The 25,751-nt window shown below is 36.6% G+C and overlaps 2 protein-coding genes across 5 annotated transcripts in view; one reads left to right on the top strand and one right to left on the bottom strand.

Moving 5' to 3' along the window:
- sh3pxd2b (SH3 and PX domains 2B) overlaps positions 1 to 16,051 on the top strand; it is a 59,818-nt gene extending 43,767 nt beyond the window's left edge. The window contains exons 6-15 of one of the 4 annotated variants that reach the window (XM_038302205.1): positions 3,701 to 3,726; positions 4,133 to 4,168; positions 5,672 to 5,803; positions 5,942 to 6,043; positions 6,474 to 6,557; positions 7,277 to 7,394; positions 9,285 to 9,496; positions 10,888 to 10,934; positions 11,035 to 11,160; positions 11,236 to 16,051. In XM_038302205.1, the coding sequence (XP_038158133.1) occupies positions 3,701 to 3,726; positions 4,133 to 4,168; positions 5,672 to 5,803; positions 5,942 to 6,043; positions 6,474 to 6,557; positions 7,277 to 7,394; positions 9,285 to 9,496; positions 10,888 to 10,934; positions 11,035 to 11,160; positions 11,236 to 12,756 (2,404 nt within the window). In that variant the 3' untranslated portion in view covers positions 12,757 to 16,051. The remainder of the gene's footprint in view (positions 1 to 3,700; positions 3,727 to 4,132; positions 4,169 to 5,671; positions 5,804 to 5,941; positions 6,044 to 6,473; positions 6,558 to 7,276; positions 7,395 to 9,284; positions 9,497 to 10,887; positions 10,935 to 11,034; positions 11,161 to 11,235) is intronic. The other 3 variants (XM_038302206.1, XM_038302207.1, XM_038302208.1) reach the window with 3 other exon arrangements.
- Positions 16,052 to 17,463: 1,412 nt separating this feature from the next.
- Positions 17,464 to 25,751, bottom strand: part of stk10 (serine/threonine kinase 10) — a 43,019-nt gene continuing 34,731 nt past the window's right edge. The window contains exons 11-20 of the mRNA XM_038302204.1: positions 22,579 to 22,703; positions 21,885 to 22,008; positions 20,758 to 20,937; positions 19,608 to 19,700; positions 19,393 to 19,522; positions 18,814 to 18,938; positions 18,492 to 18,680; positions 18,289 to 18,414; positions 18,052 to 18,165; positions 17,464 to 17,748 (exon numbers count right to left, since the gene is read on the bottom strand). Coding sequence (XP_038158132.1) covers positions 17,608 to 17,748; positions 18,052 to 18,165; positions 18,289 to 18,414; positions 18,492 to 18,680; positions 18,814 to 18,938; positions 19,393 to 19,522; positions 19,608 to 19,700; positions 20,758 to 20,937; positions 21,885 to 22,008; positions 22,579 to 22,703 — 1,347 coding nt within the window. The 3' untranslated portion in view covers positions 17,464 to 17,607. The remainder of the gene's footprint in view (positions 17,749 to 18,051; positions 18,166 to 18,288; positions 18,415 to 18,491; positions 18,681 to 18,813; positions 18,939 to 19,392; positions 19,523 to 19,607; positions 19,701 to 20,757; positions 20,938 to 21,884; positions 22,009 to 22,578; positions 22,704 to 25,751) is intronic.

The following is a 25,751-nucleotide window of genomic DNA, read 5'->3' as shown; positions in this document are numbered from 1 at the left end:
CTTTTTTTTAATCGAAAGATCAAGATGAAGAGCTTGACTTCTAATAAAACTAGTAGCAGCCATCAGTGTCTTGCTGGCTTAATAAGACTTAACATATTAATGTCAATGAAATTGTTGTTCCCAGAACCTAAAGTTGAGGGTATACTTGAACAATTTCATGACTTAAATCGAACATAGATTGTGAATATGAATCAATCAAAAACTTGCCAGCTGGATTTTGATTTGTGTGTTTCACACATCTCTCATAATTGTCATTCTTTTCTTATTTCACATTCTTTCTAAGGACCTGCTAAAACAAATGTTCCTTCTTTCTCTTTGTGCAAATCCCCAAGTATTTCTATGGATAAGCATGAAATACAGAGAGCACTCACTAAAGGCAGACAAATATTCAAAAGGCATTGGTGTATCTGAAATGAAATTGGATTAAAGCCCTGTATTAGTGCACTCTATTGTCTGGCCTTCTGACAAGAAGGCTGGGGCGCAGACAGTGGCCAGGAGAAGATTTATCATGGCATATAAATTGAGTGTTGTAAGACATGACAAGCAAGACTTCTCCCTTAAGAGCAAGAGGGAGGAGATAAACAGGAGAACTCAGCTGGAAAGGGGAAGCAGATGCTTGTGATGCCAGAACAGATCACTGAAAAAAAGAGAAGTTGGAACAGAAAACGACGTGTTGAATTGAAAGTGAGACTATGGAAGGAACAGTTGATGCTTTGGGGGACTGAAGGAAGGGGGGGAAAAAAAACTCTGGTTGATTAAATAGAATTAAGACTGATCATACAATTGAAGCTCATTAACCAATGTATCACAGTTAGTTAGACCAGAAATCTATTTCAGTAATTTAACTCCGAAAAAATATATCAAATGCAACATGGATATATGAAACAGCTTGGTATATCTGAAGGGCTAACTGCTATTATTTTTAGAAATGAACAAAAAATCTTTCTTCTGAAAATTTAACGTCACAGAAAAAGAAAATGATCACAACTTACTTTCATTTTATGAGCATGTAATGAATAACGCAGTCATAGAAAAGACTACTGACATGGCAGTCAGGCAGACAGTGGAAAGTTTTGGACAACTGTTACAGACACAGTAATTTTTTAAAGGTTCTTATAAGACGACTGCCAATCGAATCCAGTTAACATACTTGATACAGAAAATCTCCCCCCTAACATTAAAATGGTCATTATTAGTGATCCTATTGCTTTTTATGCTGCATTATGGCCTCGTCATTCCTCTGATTCTGTTGTGGGTATCTGGGAACCTCTGGGTCTTGACTTTGCCTTTGCAGATGATATGGTTGTATTGCCATCTTTAAGACAGAATGAAATGGAGACACTAATCCAGTTTCAAGCTATGGTTATAAACTGGTAAAAAGGTTGACTGTTCGTTTTGTATTGTGGCTCGCTTTCAGAATCAGAGAAGTTCGGCTGGATGAAACTGACCAACCAACTGCGAGTGGTGTAACTTCAATAATTTTGTTAAGGGGAAATGCAATATACTTATTGCGCTGAATGTTAAACATGTTCTGTTTGGTATTTCCAAGGGCAGTATGTCTGGGAAAGAATATTTTATAAATGTTCTTATTCTGTTAGCCAAGTTCCACATACATGTTTGTAAATTTGCTAAAAACAAACCCAACCTCACATTTTTTAGAGCTTATGTAAGTTGTCTTTTGGACTCCTTAAAAATATGCACCAACTCTAAAGCTATGAAACTTAAAACCCTAAGTGGTGAACTTAATTTGTAATCTATTTTTTTTTCTGTTTCATGGAATCCTGTAGTTCTGTTACCCCAGTACCTCGAGCATACTACTGTCTGCAATTGTATATTCTTTATTTGTAAATAAAGTTTGTTAAAAAAAAATAAAAAAGTATGCACTGCGACAACATTACTAGAATTTTTCATTAGAAGGCATTGTAGACATTGGAACTTTGTTTAAAAAAAACATTTGATAAAAAGCTAAATGTTATTAATTTGAAACATGTACTCTTAGGGACACATTAGCCATGGCTTTTAGAGGATGGAACACAACTCCTTTGTTTTTCCAAACTGAAAAGAAGTCTTGGAAAACATAAAAGATAAAGAAAAGCGTGCTGCTGACAGCATGAGCAGCTCAATACATTAGATATCAACAAAACCTACTCTCCTCTCCTTTAACCAAAAAAAAACTTTGCTTTTTAAATAATACTGTAGCTTTGTTTGCTTATATATATTTTTGGAAAAAGCTTGCATTACTTAATTTATCACTAATGTGTGTTAATAAATGATTATAGACACCATACTGGCATGGGCTTTAAATATTGATATGTGGCCTGATTATATGTATGATTAAAAACATGCTTTTCACCCTCCTCTCTTTATGTACTATATTTACAACCTGCCTTTTGTAAAAGGCGTCACTCAGAGCACAAGACTTTAGAAAGCGTGGTAGTTATTGTTGATTTTTCTATTGCTGTCTTGAAATAACTTAACTGACCTGATGTGGGGAGAAAAACCTGCTGCCCCTTGTCTTTGCCTTGATGTCTGAGGATCAGGCAAAAGGTCTTAGATAACTGGTGTGTTGTGCAGCCTTTAATATTGTCCTTTTATTTCCACATAAGAGGACCGATGTTGCAGCTTGCCTTACATCAATAATAATTTTAGAATCTCACTCTCATCCAGAGGGTGGGGGTTGGTGTAGTGGCCCTGCTGCTCATAATCCAAAGGATAGTTGTGGTGGTTTGGGCATCTGATTGGGACACTTCTGGAATGCTTTAGTCAGGAGGCTTTTTGGGATGTCTCACTGGTGAAAGACAGAGGAGGGATCCCTCAGAAGGAGCTGGAGAATGAACCACGATAAGATTTTTAATATTTGAAGAAAATGAATACATTTTAAGACTATGATTATTTTTGCTTTCATTTTCAACCATTCCACAGCTACTGATTAAATTATGCTGATAAACATGATCCCCTCGGAACCTGAAGCTGAAAGTTGGTCCATCGGCTGCTTTTTGTGCAGTACTGCCCAGTCCTCAGTGATAGGAATAAAAGAGCTGATTCTCTAACTTCAGCTGATTGCTGTTAAAGTTTTCTTCACTATGCCTAGAGTATAACATGATTCTAGTCTGTTTTATTACCTCGAACATGGAGCTAATGTTTTCAGGATTATTGCTTTGTTTGATGGTTGATTTATTTGTTTGTTGGTTTATAGGAGTATGGATAAAGCTGATTGCTCTGAGGTTTTTACCACAGGGTTTCTCTTAGCCTAATTTAGAACCTATTGAATCTTGTTTTTTTATTCCAAATTGCAATCTAAATTAAGGATTTATTTTTAGATTCCTTAGACTTGTGAAACAAGGAATTGAGCTGTTTTGTGGTGGTCTGCATTCTAACAGTGCTTATTTGTATTTAGTCAGTAAGAGGAAAAGATTAAGAGTAAGACCAAGCAGGACTAAAGGGAATTAGCCAAGAGTTTTATTTCCATGCATCTGCTCTGGGAACGAACTGTGGAGTGATGCCTGTTTGCCTTGCTTATTTCTAAACCAGACACAGCAGTTCCTGTCCTGGATTTATCATCCAACCAAATATTATACTGGCTCTTTTAAGAGCATCTTTAAACATGTCGGTCCAGGTTGTAGATGCAAATGGATCATAATCCTCTGATCCAAACTGATTTCCTATTTTTCTTAATGATTGCATTGTCTCTCTTTAACAGGGAGCCCATTGGAAAGAAGAAGTCAGGTAAGAGAACTTTAGGGAATTATCATTTGGATTGATATCTTACATTTATTATTATTATTATTAATTCTTCTTATAATTACAAGTAAACAAAAAAACAAAACATTTTTCCATAAATATTATATTAATATTAATAAAATGTGACTTTAGCACCATCTAGTGGCACAGTTTCATACTTCTGTAAAGGCTTGGGGATATTTTCCGTCCCTGGAGTAATGATTCCATGACATCTATTCTATTTGCACGAATATTTTTTCTAAATTTGACCTCACAAGAGCACAAAACAAGTACTTTAAATGCTTTTTTCCCTCTACCTTTCTTTGTATCCTTTCGAATGACCTGCTGTTCTTAAGTTGCATCCATGTTATTTTTTTCAGTTTTCTTCTCCGTTCATTTTCCTTTTCATCAGGGTTTGTGGAGAGAGCGACTACTTTCCTAAAGCGAGGTAGTAAACACACTGTCATGCTTTGCCGTGCTGTGTGTGTAACCCGGTGGGTTGCTTGTGGTGTGTTGCCCCTCTCCCTCCCAGGCCTGGGCAGGTGGGATGTGGCTCTGCTAAGGTTTTGGGGCTCATTTTGTGTCTGAAAAAACATATATTTATGTTTGGTGATTTTTTTTTTTTTTTTTTGTAGAATCATTTTGTTTAATATTTAAAACAACGGACTATAGTTTGGCTAATTTAAATGTTTAAGAATAATTATGCATCATAATATATTCTAGATGTGTCAGGTGAATATTGATGCTTCGCTTCGTTCAAATTGAAGTTCTGCAAAATGGATTTCCAAGAAAATATCTACAAGCAGGGAATCTTTAGAGGAACTTTAGAGAACTAAATGTAGGCATTGGTCCAAAACAGATTTTAATGGTAGAATAAAATTCATAGAAAATGAATAGTGCATATTATTGATATATATTTTTTTTCATATATATTTTTTCATAAAAATAAAAAAAGTCTTATCACTCCTGGAATCTTTATGGCATCACATAGGAATTATTTTGCTGGTATGATGCCAGTTTTTAGCAGTTTTATAGCTGGTAGTTTTCAATGCTGGTATTTGTTGATATATGCCTTCTCATTTAAAAAAAAAAAAAAAGTTGATTTCATACACAGGTACTTTTTATGGAAACCTGCAACTGAATTCTGTTGTTATCAATCAATTATTAAATAAACTTCTTTGTTTTTTTATAGTTTTCATGTTAACATTTAGCTTTTAACTTGTCCCCAACATTAGGCTATTTTCACAAATTAAACTAGGTTGCCAACTATCAGATTTGCCGTAAAAACAATTAGTAGATAGTTTTTGAATTTCAGACTGACAAGGTAACGTTTTTTAATATTTAAATCGTATTTAAATTATGCTGCGACCACGATCTTGAGGATTTGGATATTTCTGATGAAATGTTGCTAAAGTTGGTGGTGGGTCTTGTTTTTGTTTGGTTGTCTTAATTGAAATCACATCCATAGAAATAATTGAATTAACCCTCTACACTGTCTCAAATCACATCGTCCTCCTCCATATATCCCTCCTACTGTTACCTCAGTCTTTCTCTCACTCCTTCCTTCAAATCTACTTTGTCTGCCTAACAGTTTGGGGTTTCCATATTATGGATAAGCCTTCGCTCATTTCACCTGAGAAGATTTTGTACTTGTATCACCTGTCATTAAATTTGTCTTTTTATTATCAAACTAATTAACTCAATACAGATTTTTAAATGTAAATTACTAAGAAGCAATGAGATCCGATTTTGTCTTGATAGTTTCTCTGGACTTTTCCTTAATATAATAGTCGCTGACTTTATTGGAGATTTAAAACAAACAGGAGAACTTGAGCGAAGGCTTTCTTCAGGTGCTCAGATTTCATTTAGAGCTTAATTTGGAGCTTTTTCATAAAAACAGCAAATATTAGAAGGAATCAGACAAACTTATTAATTTCCACTTATTCAACAGGAGATCCTACCTCTGCAGACCCGCTCTTCCTGGAACAGTACGTGGCAGTAACAAATTATGAGAAGCAGGAGGGCAGCGAAATCAGCCTGCTTGTTGGTCAGGTGGTGGAGGTCATAGAGAAAAATGAATCCGGCAAGTGCTACACACATCTCACAGCATCTTAGCTGTCTGTCTGATTGTTCCGGGGTTGTTGGTTCAGTCATTGTCGTTCATGAGTAGCAATTCATTGGAAAATAACTTGGATGTTTGTTTTTCTTTCTGCTCATTCAGGCTGGTGGTTTGTGAGCTCAGATGATGCGCAGGGCTGGGTCCCTGCCACCTGCCTGGAGGCACAGGACGACCCGGACGACTTCACACTTCCAGGGGAAGAAGGTACATAACAGTTCACTTCTGAAGCTAATTTCATCTGCTACCTTCAGCAAAATGAATCAGCCTGGAAATGATTTCCAAACTGATTCATTTTGGATTTTTTTTTTTGTTTGTTACTTTACTGTATAGTGCTTACTATACTTATAGTAGTTGATATCACCTGAAGATGGCAAAACATTGATCAGCTGATGACAGATCTTTGGGTTAAGGAAATTAAATGTATATTTGTTGTAAAGAAAAAAATTTTAAATGGGCAAATAATTTAGAATACAACAAACGATTGTGTTTGTCAGAAAGATTGGTAAAACAAAAAAAATTTTAGCCTTTAGATTAATCACTACTAATGATTTCTATTTAAAATGTAAAAGTCACCCAGATGCTAGACCATAATGTTCACTTCCTATTTCGCCCGCTTACCATGCTGGGATGTCAGTGCCTCGGAGATTCTGGTCACTGCCAAGGCATGTGGGTCGGCGCAGAACTTTAGGGGATCTATTCAGCACAGGCTTTGGGCAAGGTGGAGCGCACGCCTTTCTTTCAAATCCCCAACCTTAATACTAACTGTTTATGTGTTTGTATTTGTGTGCGTTTATGCTCATGCCTGCTTAAGCATGATGGTTACGTGGATGCGTGTCGCATGGGTGATGCTAGCATGCAAATTCATTCTATGCATGGTGATTGTTTTTTGTATGTGTTTTAAAAGCTGTCATGTAGTTCACATTTGAGATGTATATTTACAAAAGTACTTCAAATTAACAAATTACTAAGTATAAGCTGTCTTTTGAATATACTAATAGTTGAAGTAATTGTTTTTCTGCAGTTTGTCTTGTGAATTAGTATTTATGGAATATCTGTTTTGTGTGTTGTGCATTTTAGTCTCTTTTGTTCTGTTTTTAAGATGCTCCTCATGCCTTCCTCATTAAATAAATCCAGTCCTGTAGAAAATACTAAATCTTAACAAACAGTGGTTTCAACAACGGGATCTTTAATCATTTTTGATTAAATTGTCGGCTTTTTAAAGAATTAATCCCCAATTCAGAACAGCAGTCCAGTCGGCAAGATCAGCCTTTTTGCTTTGGAAAACTTTGTTATTGTTATTCAGGTATAAGTGAGTGGTTCGCCTCCCAGACTTTTAATTAAGACATTTTATTAAATTTTTTTTTACTTGATCTGTTGAGTCCACAACAGATATTGTGGCCTTACATGTAATGAAATGTGCTTTTATTCCAACCACAGAAGAAAAATACTCTGTGATTTACCCGTACTCGGCCAGGGACCAGGATGAGATTGACCTAGAGAGAGGCATGATCGTGGAGGTTATTCAGAGGAACCTGGAAGGCTGGTGGAAGATCAGGTAAGGATAGGGCTGGGTACCAAACATCGGTTCTTTTATGGTACCGACCAAAATGCTTCGGTTCTACAGAGTATCGAAACATGCCTCGTCTTTCGGTACCAAGTTTCGGTGATTGGCTGTAACGCTTAACGTGATTGTGTCATTCAGGAAAAATACATAGGTGGTCACGCCTACAGCCAGGGTTCATGTGTATCTGTTGTGAACTGGTTGCAGTGTCGTGGAACCCCTTTAAAATGCCCCCCAGGTCAAAAGTGTGGCTTCACTTTATTAAGATTGATGCCAATAGTGCGCAATGCAATACATCGTGCACGGAAACAATTTAGAGCAGAAAGTTGCTCGGTGTTTGACTGCAAGAAGAGCGGACCGCAGCCGGCGCTCCCATCAGCCCGTGGGCAGTGCAAAGCCAGAGCGGAGTGAATCATGCTGCTTTCAAACTGGACGCAGCAAGAGCAGCAAAATCGCGTCTGCTGCTTTATTTTTGCTGCTTGTACCAGCTTCTGACGCGGCTGAAGCAGCTTTGATGCTCTGGCTGCGTAGTGCAAAAGTGTGTCTGACGCTCGTTGGGCGGAGCTACTCTATCCTTTATTTGCCTTGCAGCTATATTTGCTGTGATCAGTGGGAATAAAGTAGTTTAATTATGTTTTTTAAGTGAGAAAGTCCACCTGAAAACTTAATCAGTGCAGTCAGTTCATCCTGCCTTCCAATATTTCTGTCGGAGCCGCTCAGACTCCCACATACCAGCGGTGCGCTGTCAGTAGGATCCCATTCAACGGGCTCGTTTGTCTCCTGAGAAAGCAGACATGTAAATTTTTCCGAAAGGAAAACTGCTAAGTAAAAAGGTCCTCACAATGTAACAGTGAATATTAAACACTGAAAATTTTTTTATGTAAGAGGAAAAATGTAAATGGAAAAATCAGAGCTTAAAATAAAACTCAAGATTTGTACTTTTTTATGTTTTGTAATTTTCTTTTTCTTCGAATTGATATTATTTTAAAAAAAGTATCGAAAAAAGTATCGTTCAGGAACCGGTATCGAAGTGAAGGTATCAGTATTGGTACCGGCACCGAAAATTTTTGAACAATACCCGGCCCTAGGTAAGGAAATTCCTTAAAATCAATTTAGTTTTTTTGTATAGCGCCAATTCATAGCACATGTCATCTCAACTTTACAGTTCACCAGATCATACAGTCAAATTGATTCAAAGTTTTCTATCTAAGGAAAACCAGTTGATTTCAACGACTCATTGACTGAAATGCAATCCCTGACACTAAGTATGGTTGTAGCGACAGTGGAGAGGAAAAACTCCCTTTTAACAGGAAGAAACCTCCAGCAGAACCAGGCTCAGTTTGAGCGGCCATCTGCTGAGGCCGACTGGGGTTCAAGGAGACAGAAGCAGAGATACCAAAAAAAAAAAAAAAAATCAACATTATAATTTCACACATAATGGTCCAGAATTGTACTTTAAAGCAATTAGAATGAAGGATCAAAAAGTAATAACATACAAAATTATGTATTCTTACAAACCTTATTGAATGTAAAAAAAAATAGTATAATTTCCATGCATCTATTAATGATTGAATAAATTATTAACAATCAATTCACTATTTGACTATATAGATACAGCCCACAGGGCCATGAATTTAATGGTTCAGCTCCAAAAGAATACATCAGCATTCAATAAAAAATTGACTGACTTTTGTGGTAATTAAAATTAGATCTATAAATCATCATTGCTGAAACTCTAAAACAAAAAATATAGAGAAATGTTTGTGTTAAGATCCATATAGTAATCCTCTTGGGCTCACTCTTCTATAGCTTAACAGCTGATGTATCTTCATATTGTTATGCATATCATTTAACGGCCCCTAATCTAAATCTTCCTCTATCCAGGTACCAGGGCAGAGAGGGCTGGGCACCAGCTTCCTACTTGAAGAAATCAGACATTCAAAGCCAAAGACAGTTGGCTGGTGCTGCCTCTCATGCCAGCACGAATGACCTGGAAGGGGTTTCCAAACAGAACCTGCAGAACAATGCAGCAAGAGACAACAGAGAGAACCAGAAGGAAAACAGGCTCTCGATTTTCTCTGATAACAACAAAATTAGTAAGTAGTTTAAAATCATCCTACAGTATTTAGTTTGGGCATAAATGAAATGTAAATGGCTTTTACTGTATGGTGCTTTATCAAGACCAAGACTCTAAAAAGCATTTTATTGTACATTCAAGCATTTTTACACTGATGGGGGTAAGCTAAATTGTAGCCACAGTTGCTCTGGGGCTCAGTGACAGAGGCAAAGAAGCAGTACACAGGCGCCACAAGGGCTTCTAAAAACCATCAGTAGGGAATCTGAGTGAGGATCTTGCAACTTGCCGGTTAGAGCATTGATTCCCAACCAGGGGTACGCGTACACCTAGTGGTTAGCGAGAGCATTGCAAGAGGTACATGAAAATATTTTATTTCTTATGTAGTAAAAATAAAATGGGGCTGGGATCTGTTTTGCTTTGTGAGGACCCAATTGGAAACTTTTATCAACCAAAAAGTATGTTTTTATTATATGTTTGAGTTCACCTTCAGCTGTGACACATGAAAACAGCGTAGGATCACCTATTCTTCGCATTGATCTTTCGGCTATCATCAAAGCAGCTTTCTTTTTCTTGATGAAAAAGAAAAGTACAACTTATTAAGTCAGTCTGACTATAGTTTTTTTTCCAGTATTCATCAAGTTCATCAAGTTTAAATGCTATTATAAGAGAGTTACACAGAAGAGCTCCAGTTTTATAAATACAAGTTTATGAAATTATTTAATTCCTTACTAAATTTCAGCCAACATACTTATGTTTTTTTTTTTTTTTTTTTTTTTTTTTTGAGATGGGAAGAATAAAATGCTCAAATTAAAAGATTTAGAAAAATAGTTTTTGGTTTATAATCAGTTATCATCAATACTTTTAACTGAGAGGGGTACTCACGGTAAGACAAAATGCCTAAAGGGGTACACAAGTCAAAAAAGGTTGGGAAACACTGGGTTAGAGGATGAAGTTCTGCATTGTTACACTTGTTTAATAATGAATCAATCTAAATAATTTACTATTGAATACAGTTTCACATCAATGTAAAATGTGATTTTCTATTGACAGTGTCATCTGAAGGATAAGCTAGCCCCATCTGTACAATGTCAGAATGTAAATGGATGATCCACTTTTATTTTTATTAAATTTTCCGCAAGTTGATATTGATGTTCATCATTGTGTTCAATGTACAATATCACACTGTATTGGTTGCAGACATGCTAATTGAATTGCTGTGATAGACTTTGTGATATTGACAAACATCTCATTGTCCTCCAAACAAATGAAAAACCAGGCACTATGTTTAACAGCTTGCATTAACTGATACAGGTTTTTGTATTTAAAGCAAAAACATTTTTTTAAAAGAGAAATAGGAAATGTAGATTTTATTGCAGTTTACCTGTCTTACACGTATTTTTACTTTGACAGAAGTAGGATCAAGACACGGACTTCCTCCACGCAGAGATCTAACCATTGTAAGATGTAACACCAAGATGAGTTTATGTTTCAGACGATGAGTCATAGGCTAAAAAAACTTTGGTGAATGTATTTGACAAACATTTTTTTCCCCCACAGCCACGTGGTACAAACTTGCCTAAGCCACCTGTACCACCTCAAGTCGAGGAAGAGTATTACACTATAGCTGACTTTCAGACCACCATACCAGATGGGATTAGCTTCCAAGCAGGGGTCAAAGTTGAGGTGAGTCTTTTGAAATCAATTTACGGTATTGCTAACTTTAAACTGTATTGAATTATTAACCCTTCTTCCTAATAGGTGGTTGAGAAGAATGCAAGCGGTTGGTGGTACATCCAGATTGATGATAAAGAAGGCTGGGCCCCTGCCACTTTTATTGACAAGTACAAGAAGACTAGTAATGCCTTACGACCCAATTTTCTTGCTCCATTGCCCAATGAGATGGAGAAACTCAGGCTTGAAGATGGTGGCGCCAATGTTTCTGATGATACCTGGTCTAAACCTTTACCAGATGAGCCAACCGCAGCCTCTGATTCCTATTCCCGCCCCAAGCTAAGAGACTGGAAATCCAGTGCCGGCAAGACAACACCTGCCTTCTCTGGGCCTTTACCACCAGCTCCAGCTGCCCCCCCAGCAGAAGAAAAACCAGCTCTGCCACCTCGACGGGAGTCTATCAATAAAAGCTTTGAGTTGGATGCTGCAGAGAAGCCAAAATCTGATCATTCCAAGCCTTTGCCTCCAAAGCCACCAGCTCCCGGAGTCATAATGCCTCTTGCTACTCCAAAATCAGCTCCTTTCAAACCAGAGAAACCACCAGAGATTAGGAAGGAAGATAAGAGCAAAGCTCTTCCGCTTCGCAATGAAATGGGTCTTGAGTGTGGCCACAAGATTTCTGCTAAAGAGGTGAAGAAGTTTAATCTGAAACCTGTACCCAAACAGCCTCCAAAACCTAAGACGGATACCCGGGAAGAGAAACCAGAGGTTGCTGGGCCTTCGGCGTTAATAAAGGGTAAACCTTTGGTCAGACCAAAACCCATGCCAGCTGCCAAACCTGATCCACCAGCAGAAAATAAAGTGGACATTACCAACTTAAGGAGCAAGTTAAGGCCATCAAAACCTGCAGACATTGGCTCTACGTCCACTGAAGGAAACCACCAAAATGATTCCTCTGTCCCAAGAAGCAATTTACCCCAAAGCTCTCCACCAATCCACATCCCTATGCTCAATAATGGGAAGCACTCTGAAGAGCCAAAACTCCCTCCGAAACACATGAATGGTCTTAGCCAGGATCGATCACCCCCCCCTGTAAAACCAGCAGTGCCCCCACACAAAGAACCACCTCAAAGACCGCCTGCCATGGCTCCAAGGAGACCTCCACCTCCAAAGAAATCTGACCCGTCAAGTCCAACTGAAAACAAGTCTCCTTTTAAAGAACCGCTGGAAGCTCCCAAGCTTGGACCACCTCCACAACTCAGCAGACCCCCTCCCCCCAAACCCAAAGCATTTGTCCAGCCACCTATAAACAAAGAAAAAGATGAGCCCAAGAGCACTAAAGTTCCAATTCCTCCCAAACCCCAAATGAAGCCAGAAAAGCCCGGACCACCTAAAGACAAGCTGCCACCTTTACTCAAGGAGCCAAGTAGCGATGAGTTGTATTTAGCCGTGGCAGATTTCGAAGGGGATGAGCAAACATCCCGCTTCAAGGTGGGTACTGTGTTTGAGGTACTTGAGAAAAACAGCAGTGGTTGGTGGTTCTGTAAATATGTAGGAGAAAATATTGAGGGCTGGATTCCCTCAAACTACCTGAGCAAGAAACCTTAGGTCATATAGTTCATTAAAAATACAATCGGAAGTGAACAAATAATAGACAAAGGTTATAAATGAAAAAAATGTGGCATCAAAATGTTTTATTTATGGGTGATTTTTTTTTTCTTTGATATTTTTGTTACACCTTGTCAAAAATACCTAGCCAATCGACGCAGCAATAACTTGACCTTTTTTTTGTGGCAATTTCATAATGTTTACGTATTATTGTTTTTATCTAGATATTGTAAGAACTTATAGTCGCTTTAGTGGCTTTGTGCAAGTCACAGCCTCCATCTCGTGTTGCTGTAGGGAGGATGTTTAGCCCAGATTACAGTGCTAAACGTGTCGTAGCACCCATGCTATTAAGGATACAATGCCGCAAAAAGTTGCAAAATATGGGCTTTAGTGCTTACAAAAGTATATTCTGCCGTGGGCTTAGTCCTTTTAAAATGAATCAGCTGATAGAAATATCTTCAGGTAAAGCATCCTTATAGCAAGTGTTCTTATCTTGTCAGTTCATATGTTGGAAGGTAACAACAAATCTACAGTAATTTAAAGACTACATTCACTAATTTAATCTTAGTTTTCACTTAAGGTTACTTTTTTTCTTTTGAATAAATATTCTTTTTGTATTAAAGGAGCAATAAGGAAGCAATTGATTTTAAAAACAACCAAAGTCATTCTAACTTTTCAGCCAGGAGGACATTAACATTCTCTATAAACAATTGGTTCTCTCCATCAGAAACTTCTTAGTGGAGTTTTTTGTCTTTCCAAACCTAGAGGTACAGACCGGAACTACTCCTGTGCAGTGTGTAGGCCATGTTTACTTCTTGCTCCCTGAGTCAATCATATAACAGTTCCCAGGGTTCCCAAAACAAAGGGTAGCATTTGGCATTCAAAGTTAGTAACAAAAAAAAAAAAAAAGCAGTAGCAAACATGGAAGCCAGCAAGAGAAGATGACCAGAAATAGTCTCAACAATATCTAAGAAGCCTCAGAATCCTGCAAAAGTATTAGCACAACAACTTAGTGTGGCTGAATGGTCTTGAATCTTCATCTCTGAAAAGCATTTCTCTTGATTTGGCAACCTCCATGGCACACCATGTGTTGTTCTGGTTTGAAACACCAGGTGTCATCATTACTTATTAATCCTTTAATGTTGTCTATAATGCTCAAAGCTTTGATTCAGGTGCATCCCAATAAATTAAATTCTAAACTAAATGTTTATTTTGCTTCTATAATTCACATTTAATAGGAAAACTCTTAATATAAATTAATTCCCTTATATCTTACATAATAATGTCTATGTTAAAAAAAAAACAATAAATCAGGAGGACATTCCTCCAAAAACAGTTGGTTGTGCAGAGTATTGTATTCAAGGTTTTTAGTGGAGAGTTGAATTGAAGGAAAGGGTTTGGTCGAAGAAGCCACAAGGATAACTGCAGGCTTCAAAGTAAAACCTACTTAAGAGTTTATGTGGATATTCAGAAGCCTAACATCTGGAGCCAGTGTTTTAAAAGCCACCGTGCACAGATGTTTGCTGGCAAAGAGTTGCACTCTTGTATTTAAGCCATAATGGAATCAAAGACCATAAGAGAGTGGGAGGTCCATGTTGAATATCTTTAGAAAATAAAGGTCCCAAAGAATGAAGGTAGACAGGAGAGGTGTGTAATCCAAGGTGCTTGATGAAGACAGGCACATTATCTGCTAGTGTTGGTACATCATGGATTGTCAAGTGTAAAGTGAGTACAGCCATTTTGAGGAAAATAGTAGCGCCTCGGCCTCCCGCAAGTACTGAATGCATAGTCTGTAGAGAAATGGACAATAGGGCTGAAATAATCCTCAACTAATTTAATAATTGATTAATCGTTAACTTTAAATATGCTTTTAGCTGACAGAGTGACCTACTTAGGTAATTTCATTGTTTCAACATTGTACAATAATTCAAGAAATATTTTGCATTTAAGATTAAAAAAAAAATGTCTGTCGATATGCTCTATCCAGAACTCCTCAAGCAAAAAATTTTTAGTTTTACCTGCTTTAATTTCATAAGAAATCTTCTTTAAGAAAACTTTGGCTATCCGATTATTAATTGATACATTGAAAAAATAATTGAATGATGAATTAATTTACAAAATAATTGTTAGTTGCAGCCCTGATGGACACATAAGGATGACATTTCTGAAATAAAATCCTTTTATGATATCCTCATTTTCTGAACGCCTGTGTTTTCATCATCTATACACCATGAGGTTTAAATTTCAAAAATACATTGCATCTGAATTAAAATAAAATGCGTTGTGTTATAAATCCATATGAGTTATGCTTTTCAGTTAATTTACTAAAATGAAAGAGCTATTGCAGTTTATTAAGATCCACCTTTATTAACTCTGTCTTTTTGCCTTATCGTTGACCATTGCTGTCATTTGGAACTGATGTGCACTTTTCACTCAGTACAGGTGAAGCTTGTTCTAATGTTACAATCTTTGTGCAAAGAGAGGAATGCAGCTGTTTATTTTAATGTTTATGAATTGTTTTGCTCTAGCTATATTTTAGCTAACTTTTGGAAACATGGTTAATCCTATCATCAGTAAGAAGCTATCCCGGGGTAAGCAGAGGAAAGGAAGCTTTGTGTTAAAGAACTTTTAACACAACTAAACTGTTGGGAAATCTGAATAGCAGAATATTTTGAAAAGAAAGCTTCACATTAATTTGTGCAACATTTTACTGTATTGTAAGTGTACAGGCCTTTCCTAACTCATGTTGGTTGCTCAAATAAAGCAATGCCCATTGTATAAACAACATTTTAGATTAACGCTTGACTGGTTTCAAGTGATATTCAGCAGAGCAAATTATTTTTATTGTACAGTGAAAAGTCAAACAGTCCATCTTTTAGTTATTTCTTCTGTGTTAGGAGTTAATATGAAATGTGCTTTAATGTTAAATATAAAATTTATTATTTGTTAAAATAAAAACAAATGTACTTTTTTCTGTCACGCAACCTGATGAACGGTGATGAATATAGACGAGGCTACAAGCTGTAACACTAACGCTGTTCTGCTTCTAGTTGCTGAAACGTTTCACAAAATGCAAGCCATATCACAGCATCAACGGCCTGTCATCCAAAAATACATTTTTAAATATACCTATAATGGCTTATTCAGGTATGTTATGTGGGAAAAAAAAGAAGTGTATTATGCACATTTATGATCTCCCTTTTTTCAGTATTGTCATTCTTCCTTTTTTTTTTATGTATTCAATATTAAACAATCTCTACTTGCTTTTAAGTCAATAAAATCTTTTTTAACCAGGGTTGTGTTTTTTTCTTTTATTCTTCCACTTAACTGTGGTTCAGTTGAATAAATTGTCTCCCCAAGGTTACCAGTTTGATTATTTCTGCCATGTGTGCTTTGTCTCTTGGCAAGGTCTTTAACCCCTGATATGCCAACTGATCAGTGTATGTGTGCAGTTGGTTAAATCTGGCTTTAAGTGGTCAGCAAAACTAAAAAAAAAAAAAAAAAAAACGTAAAACTATAATAAATGTAATGTCTTTACGGTATTGCTTGCTTTTTTTTCTTTTTTATATCAGTTTCAAAAAAAGGTGCTTGTATTCTTTTATTAGAGAAGATCATTTCAGAACTTTAGTTACATCAAGTATGATTTTTTCACAATTTCCCCATTGTGGGACAATAAAGAGATTTTTTTTATTATTATTCTATTTAAATAAATAAGGAATTGGTTTTCATTTACATTATGCTTTGAATTGAACAGAAATAATGCTTTTTTTTAAAAAGTATTTTATTAAGTTATTTACACCAGTGGTTTCTTTCATACAGATTTCATTTATACTCACAACCCCTGCCATAATGTAAACTGAGAAACCTATATATATATTTTATATTTCTTATCTTTCGTGAAAAGCAATATATTTCAGAAATTAAACTTTTTATATTTTTCCCCCTCTTAGTGCAAAGAAAGGCAAAGTAAAAAAAGAAAAAACAACAACAAACAGAAAAGAACCACTCTGAGCTTAGCAGAGACACCCATACAGTATTGCACATTGGTTAGAAGCAGTTCATTACCTGTGATGGTACAATTGCACACTTAACACATTTAAATCACCCATACAACAAAACAAACACAGTATTTACTTTGGCATAGTCAGTTCCTGTCCAGTGTAACTAATTATACAGTAAATAAAAATAAATGAGTGCGCAACATTATCTGATAAACATCTAGTCTTCCCTTGTTTAGTAAAATTGAGCTTCTAAATAACTTTATAAGAAAAAGAAAAATTTCATCAAATTAGTTTGGAATTTACCTCACATCCCGTTAAAGAAAATAAAATTATTTAAAGCCGTCCTTCATATGATGGTTGATAAACAGAAAAAACATTTAAAAATCCAATTTACAATCAAGTTAATGATTTCTATAAGCAATACATAAATAAGGTTTTGGCAGCTGCGTCAGAAATTTAAAAGTTAATGGTTATAACAAGTAAAGAATAACGGGAAACTATTTGGGAAGCATTTACAATCATATTTAATCAAGAAAAAACTTTATTACTAGTTTACCAGTACTTTACTGCTGCTTCTTATGCAAACTTGCCTGGCTGGTAAAAGCAACTATGATCTTTTTTCTTAATATTCACCCTTTAAAAATAATGATTTGGCATGTTGAGCATTTTTTTAGCTGCAAATATTACTGTTTGGTAAAAGAAGAACAAAATAAAACTTGGGTTAAAACATAAATATTCACTACAGCAAATAAGAAAATAATATTTTGTTTTTGTAAATAAAGCAAATCGAAACTGAGGCAGCAGGTGTCTGTCTGTTGCAAGTAGGAAGATGCAACACGTACATCTCTGATTATGATGTAGAGGAGTCCACGTAAGGCACAAATTTGGAGTGTTTGTTGGGCGAGCTCAGGTTTGAATAGTCTATGCTCTCTTTCATCTTGAAGAATGCTTCCTGCTCCCTCTTCCTTGCGCTCAGTTCGTCCTCAATGACCTGAAAAGATGAAAAAACATGTTTATTTTTTGAAAATATCTAACAACTATACTGAGGTAACACTATATAGTGTCAGGGAGATGAAATATAGTTATATTGTTTGAAAAGAATGAAGGATACTGTTAATTTCCTGGTCAGAACAATTAAATTGGCTTGGATAGCAAAGTTGGAAGAATATGCTATGTGCATTTGTTCTCACTCTAGATAGTTTAAATACATATAATGATTTCTTTTGTTTATGCATTTGTTTTTTCCAATCTACAATGTGGATTTTTTTAATTAGAGAAAATGGGAAACACCCACCTTCTTTCTGAGCTTCAGTTCCTCCCTCCACTCCTTCATCTGCTGGACATGAAGCTCATCCAGATGCTTCAGCCTCTGAGTCTCATTCTCTACCAGAAGATGGCACTTCTCATTCTGAAACACAGAAAAAGTTGGTTTGTTCTTATATTGATGTTGCAACATTAATACCGTCCTAAAATACTTCAGACACGTCCTAGAAGATCTACATGACAATGCCAAGAAAAATGACTCATTCACCTGCAGCTGCTGCAGCTCCCTGATGTTGCTGTCACACTGACCCATCATCTCCCTCAGCTGGTTCTCGTGTTTCTGCTGCTGATGCTGCCTCTCGGCCTTCTGCCGCTTCTCCTCCTGCTTAGAAAACTAAACAGCCGGGTAAGAGTTATTAGATACTCCAACTGATAACTGATCTGTAGGAGGAGAAAGGCCGGTGGACCAACCTGCTTGATCTTTTCTCTGTCCTCTGCAGCATTGCCAGTTGAATTGATGCCGAGGCTTTTCTTGAACATCGCCATACGCGTCTTGGCCTCATTTCGCTGGATTTTTGGCAGCCGACTCTTCTCCTGTTGTTGCCTGCTCTTCATGATCTCAATCATGCGTTGGTTGTAGCACTGCATTTGTTCTTGCTCCTGTAGAGGCACAAAAGCGGTCATAAGACTATACCCCAAGATTGAAAATGCACCACAGCTTCTTGGGTAAGATGCTTCATATTGTTAACACTGTCCTTATGGTAGGATTACAGATGTCCACTGATTTACGTACCTTCTCATGTTTCTTCAAGAGTAGATGCCTCTGAAGAAAGTACTGGTCTTTCATCTGCTGCTTCAAAAGCTGGTGTTTGTCTAAAAGGTTCTTCTCCTCCATGTCCCATAATGTGGCCTCTCGATCTAATCATAAATAATCCATAATCATTTACAAAATTTCTTCAAATATTTCACAACAGTTGAACATTAAAGGTATAGTGGAGGATTTTCATGAATTTTAAAAAGACTCTCAACATCTCGACTTAAAAAAAAATATGAATTATGCATATGTACAACCCTGTCCCTACTGAGAGGGAATTAAACGTGAGCTAGAGCACATAGAGGCTTTTCTCCTTGTGTTTGCTCCATTTAAAAGTTGCCGTTTGCATCGCTCATACAAGCTTACTTTCCAATAGAAGATTTGAAATGTTTCCACTATGTCCGACTCACCATAAGTGAAAATGGAGACGAGCACGTAGGCCTGCCTTACGTAAATATATCACCAGAATGATTGACAGTTAGGAGGACCACTTACTTTGATGATCCACAGAAAAAGAACCTCCTTCACCATACCTTTAAATATAATGAAGTACTGCACCTCTAATAAGTTCCTGTTTCTTTTTGAGACATTCTCTCTCTGTTTCTGCGATCTCCCGCTTGTTGTTGGTGATGATCGTCTTCAGGGTTGTATCCAGAAACTGTCTCTGCTCTATCAAAAAATTCTCCTCCTAAAAAAAATGGCAACAAAGATGATAAGGAGGGTTGGCAGCCGTTGAAACTGAGCAAATACGCGTCTATGTCTGTTATACTGACCTGTTTCAGCTTATTCTGCTGGAAGAAGCTCATACGTTGTTTTAAGGTGTCTTTACGTTCGCTCCTAGGCATCTTATCAACCGAATGTTTAACCTGAAAAGTACATTAAGGTCAGAAATAAGCAAACCTGATTAACAGCTCAAAAGTATTTCTTATAGCACTGTCGCACCTTGACGATTTAGCCAGCGTATGCAGACTTTTGGAAAATTAGGCAAAAACGCTGACATTCGTTGGATAAGTTTTGGTCAGTTTTGTACAAGTTATGAGCACTCTGAAGTATGCTGAAGTACATTGAAACACGCTGGCAGACATCGACATACAGCAAGTATGTCAAGAAATTCATGCTTAAAATTTTTAGATGTATCCTAGCGTATAGTCACATGTGGGCCGTAAGTCACAGGTAAGTTACGTGATCGTTGAAATAAGTTAAGTGTAAGTTACTCTTAAGTCGTGGCGTCCAGCTTACCAAAACCTATGAGTAACTTGTACATAACTTGTCCTTTACTAATCTAGAACTTATCTCCAACACACGTCCAATATGTGTTTCTATCTTACAGCTACTGTATAATGATTTACTGGCAGCGTTTTGGTATAAAAGGGGGTTCACAGGAGGAAACCGTCTGTACTCCTCCAGACTTCATGGTGAGCAGACATTCCATAAGAGATGGAGGATCCAGCAAGGCTGAGACGGGAATACATACAAGCTGTCCTCCAACATGTGAATTATCTCATTAATTTGACTCTGTTCCAGTTTCTTTTTTTGGCATGCGGTAAACAACAGCTAGATTAATACCATGACTGCGAAGTTTAGAGAAATCTTGCTGTGCTTTTTATGCATGCTGGGTGCCTCTTGCCTCTTACTAGCTTGTGACGTATCATTACTGATCTCTATCATTGGCATTACGCTGCCGTGCGTTATGCAAAAGTTAAGCTGTCGTTAGACCTACGTTTTGGACTCGTTATGAATACTCGTGTATACGCCCAAAATTTAAAAAATGCATAGGAAGTTCAGCGTATGTGAGCATTTTAGAAGATTCTGGGATGTCGGCATACACTGGATAATCGTCAAGGTGTGACAGGGCCATTAGGTAGTTCATGGCTTCACATCTTATTCATTATTAGTAATAGCTGGCAGATACATGAATCATACCTCCTTCTTTTTATGTTTTAACTGCTCCAGGAATTTGTGGTATTCCCGCTCCTGCTCCACTTTGATGCGTTTGGTTTCTTCCTTGAGTTTAATACTGTGTTCTGATTCCATCTTCTCAATGGTGTGTTTCTGATGCTTCTCCAGATTCTCCAGATCTGTATCAAACTGTTTCTTCTTGGCCTAAGATAAAACCAAAAAGAAGCAGGAACTTAAACACAGACAGACTTAGAGAACTTTAATTTTTTATTTTTTTGTCCATTCTTTGCGATAACTGCTGAGGCTCGGATTACTGTAGTTAGAGAATAGCTGGAAAATGTCAGATGTTCAATTGTATTTAGGTCTGAACTATGAATCAGTCATTCTAAAATACAAATGGGTTCGACTGAAACTGGGTATTTTTTTTATTGTCATCCTGGAAGCCCAGTGTCCTGCACATTTTAGACAAGTCTCTGCTTCAACACGCCTTAGTCATCTAATCAGGTCATCAGCAGAACTCAGGAAAACTTCACTGCATACTGAGGAAGTCATTCAGCTGTTTGCTTCTGGTGTAGAAGCAGACAGACATCCATAAGTGCAGGACATCAGACCCCAAGCTGGAGTTGAAGACCACTGATTTAAACCTTTTCCATTTAGTTCTGGCTGAATGTCTAAGTCTTTAAACATATTCAATTTTCAGAAGATTCATTAAACTACTTTGAAAGGCGTTAATAACTTGCCATTATGTTTCATAATCTAACCCTTTTTTAAACTAGAAATTTACTGCTTCACAAAAGCATAGCATCCTCTAGATTTAGAAATAATATTCTTCTAGAATGGCATTTCTAAAATACTTCTACAGTAAAACCATTTATAATTCACTTTATATTTATTCTTTTTTATTATTTATGCTATTTTTTCACATAAATATTTAGGAAACAGCTGAAGTTTCTTGTGACAAAATGTATTTCGTTCTTGAAATTCAGTGTATGTCAAATAAATCTCTTGGAAAGACGAAACTTAAAGAATATTTCTTTGGATTAACTGAATTTCCCTTTAGAGGCAAAAGTGAATAAAGGAACATAAAGTGCTGTTACAATTTACAGAGCAGATGAATTTTGCACCAGGTTCTAATGTGGGGGCTAACTCACATTTATTTCCTGATCAAAGCGCTTCTGTATTTGTTCCCTCTGGGATTCCAGTTTGGTGTTCAGACCAGCCAGAGCACGTTGTTCTTCCTTCTGTAGCAAACGGAGTTCACGCAGCTCCTGACGCCTAAACACACACAAATACACAACATATTTTCACATATTAGAATATGTATTCTACTTATTGGGCTATTAGAAAAAAAAATGTAAATAAATTTTTAAGTTCACACTTAAACTTGAAGATTTAGACAAAACAATATTTTGGTATACATTGTCATCCTTTACCTTCTTCTAAAAATCGCTGTTGTTCAGGTTTAAACATAGAATATGTGTAAAAAGAAAGGATGGGGGGACTTTGACATGTTACAGAACTATTGATGCAGTTCCATATTCTTAACACTAGATGGCAATGCTATTTTAAAAAAAATAATTACTGCGAATGGAGCAGGAACAACATTAGAAGCGGTTATCAGAAGTCAACAATAGGCTGTAATGTCAGCCTAGAAAGGTATTTTATACTGAAAGAAAGTCCATATTCAAAAGTCGCCCTTGAAAGTGGAGTCAGCTGCACCTTTCCATTTCTCAGAAATGAATAGATGCAGCATGCAGAAGGTTCAATAGAAGAACAAACCGGACAATCTAAATCTCTTCAACCATGTAGTCAGTGCTGAACATGAACACAGAAAATCACGTTTACCTCAGGAATCTCATCTCCTCATCCTTTTTCTCATCATCCCTGATGATCTTTGAGGTCGTCACGCTCACCTCAACACCATCAACGACAAACTTCCTAGTTCGCTTTAGGGTCTTGCTGGAAAAGTTCTGATGAAAGAGAAAAACACAAAGAATTAAAGCCTGATATCGTTATAGACTTTAACATTTCAGCATGCTAGTTTTTTTTTTTCTTTTTTGTTTTTTTTAGGGGGAATAGAATAAATCTGATCGATCCAGATAATATTTTCAGTTTGTTTAAAATTCTAGCAGCTAATTTAATCATGACTCAGGATTCTGAAATCTATGCTAGGACGTTTGCTTTGGCCATATGAAACCTTTGGTCTTTTGCTTTAAAAAACAATCAAGGTGAGTTCATGTGACACAAAGCATGATTATGCGATAAAAAAATGACATTCTGACTCTGAAGTACAGTGGAGGATCTGTGAGGCTGTTTTTCTTCCTACAGCCCAGGGAGCTTTACATAGATCCGATAAGGGACTTTTTAAAATACCGACAGATTTTTAACTAAAATATGGAGGACTACCAGTAAAGAGCAAACTAGGTCAGCTTTGTATCTTTTAAAGATCTAATTAATTAATTAATTATTATCTTCTTTTTTACTATAAACTTTATGTTCTTAACTTAAACATTAAATTTATCAACCAATGACACTTAAAAGCAAATACCATTTTATGTGACCTAATTGCAACTGTAAAAGGCTCTTTAAAAAAATCCCCATACTTTGTGTGTCTTGAAATTGTTCATGAAAAATGTAAAAATAAAGTTGAATAATATCAGAGTTGCCCATTAGTCAACATATATAAACATTTTCCTTCAAGAAAAACAAACAAAACAAAACTAAATTCTTTTACATTTCTAATCTCAAGAATGGATCTAAAGTCTGGATCTGTTATAAGAGCCAACAGTCTGTATGTGGGATGACAAAGACATCTTTATTGTTCCTGTTAGTCAGGTTCTTCTCTGAAACTGAGAAACACTAACCTGTCAACAATGCAGGAGGAAACCAAACTTAAAGTTCCATCTAGTAAACGCTAAACTCTTTTCTACTGTCATTTAAAAATTAGATTTCATGCTCATGAATAAATCTGAGTGAACTATAAATTTAATCAATACATAAGCAAACTACGGCATCAATATTTTAACATGCCATATATTTTATTTAATTTTTTGCCTTTGGATTCTTATTTGCCCTTAACTTAAATGATAAACTGTATGTGGTATCATCCCTTGGCCAAACTTGGCCACTAAAATAGGATTTTAAATCATAGCTTAAAGCTTTTCCTGTATTGGTGAAAACAAAGATTTTCCCCTGGCTTTATAGCAGAACAATCAATCAGAGAGCCATCAATTAGTAAATTAAAGGTTAAAATCTTGGCAACTAGCACAATTACACCAAAAACCCAAATTGGTGGCTTTGGTTCAAAGCTGGATTGTCACGAGATCAGAGTTTCCAGTCTCACAAAAAAATCCTAATAACGATTAGATTAAGACTATAATAATAATCCTGATAACATAGAGCTAAACTCAGTTTTACATACATCAATCTGGCTACTGCCAGGTTAGCTTTGGTGTGAAAAGCTGATAAATATGCTGAAAAGCAACTGTTCCTTCTTAAGTTTTGCAGAGGATCTGAGGGCTGTGGGCTTCATTTTCCTTCAAAGGCTTTGGGAACCTTGTTAAAGTGCAGACGTCTATTGAAAACAGGACATTAATAAAACTGTTCAATGCTACTCTAATATGGGATCCTATCAAACCTTACATCTAGTTTATATTTGCTTAATTTTATACCCTATGTCATTCATTAGACGCCAATTCCTATCGTTTTAAAGATCTGAAAAATAACCGAAGACTTTTAAGCGATACTTTAATAGAAACCACGGGGAACTATTAAAGTCTAAGAGCCCCATACAGAGCCCAGATGAAAAGCTGTGTTACGACTACAGAGCACCTACAGCTGAGCAAACAGTCCTCTGTGAGCCTCCAGCCACGGATGACAGCTACTTGATGCTCCTTCTTTGCCTTTCTATTGTTTTCCATTTTTAGGTAATATTTTAATAAAAAAAATGTAAACTATAAATTTCATAAAATAATCTTAATCTGATATTCCAAAGGATATAAATGCACCCTTTTCTGCAGTCACACTTTTTTTGTATACATCTTATTAATCATCTTTATGCCCTCAATTAAACATTGGTTAATCGTTTGATGTTTTGGAGTTTTGAATTTGCACATCAACAGAAGCCAAGAGGTGTCAACATGAATCTAGTCATTGCATCTATGACATCAACGCTTCTTGATATTCCGTTCTAAAAAAGAAATTCACATGCAGACAGTAGGCTTTCAGTCGGGGTCATCAGTTAGCCTCCAGAAACAACTAAGTGACAAAGAGGTGCATAGAAACTTCCATTCACAATAGTGAATGTGGGACTGTGCCCAAACAAAGGGCACCATTGGTCCCGATGGCTGTGGATGAATGTGTTACATGCATACTTGGCTTCACCAGCTTTAAGCTTACACCCCGTTGGACTGCCAGTGGATTTCATTCACTTCTTACAGACTGTAAATGAAGCTATGAGCTGGACCCCTGTCTGTAGTCTCATTAAAGCTAACATCTGACGTTAACCCAATGGGATACAGACAATCTTTTGTGTTGGGCAGTTAACACCCACACCCCAAAACACAACACAACGCTGCCTCAGTTCCTTAATGGGATGCAGAGAAGCATTTTTTCCAAGGTAGGGTTTTCCTACACAGGCAATAAGCTCTCTGTTATCCTTCAATTCCTAAACACAGAGTGAGAGTATAACCCTTAAACATCTTACAGATTTAAAGCTGTATTTAACTTGCTTCATGCAGCATTATTACTACAGTTAGGTTCTTTACATTTAAAGCAAATGATGAACAGATAATCCAGCTAGTCCACTGGTCAGAAATTATCAATTAAATCAGAAATCTCCAATTTGGTCAAGCTAATACAATGTGCCAAAAGCCAAACTCCTTTATTTGGACATTAGTGAGTGAAGAGCAGTTTAAGTTCGATTTTTTTTTTTAGCAAGAAGGGAAAGCATTAAAGGACAAAAGTAATTCGATGCTTCCATAAATGACAGTGTGTTTTATATGAAGGCAGGAAGACCG

The sequence above is a fragment of the Cyprinodon tularosa genome, unplaced genomic scaffold, assembly GCF_016077235.1.
Source record: "Cyprinodon tularosa strain WSP-4 unplaced genomic scaffold, ASM1607723v1 ctg484, whole genome shotgun sequence".
NCBI classification, from domain to species: Eukaryota; Metazoa; Chordata; class Actinopteri; order Cyprinodontiformes; family Cyprinodontidae; genus Cyprinodon; species Cyprinodon tularosa.
Note: the sequence above shows the minus strand (reverse complement) of the source record. Positions and strands in the feature narration are given on the sequence as shown.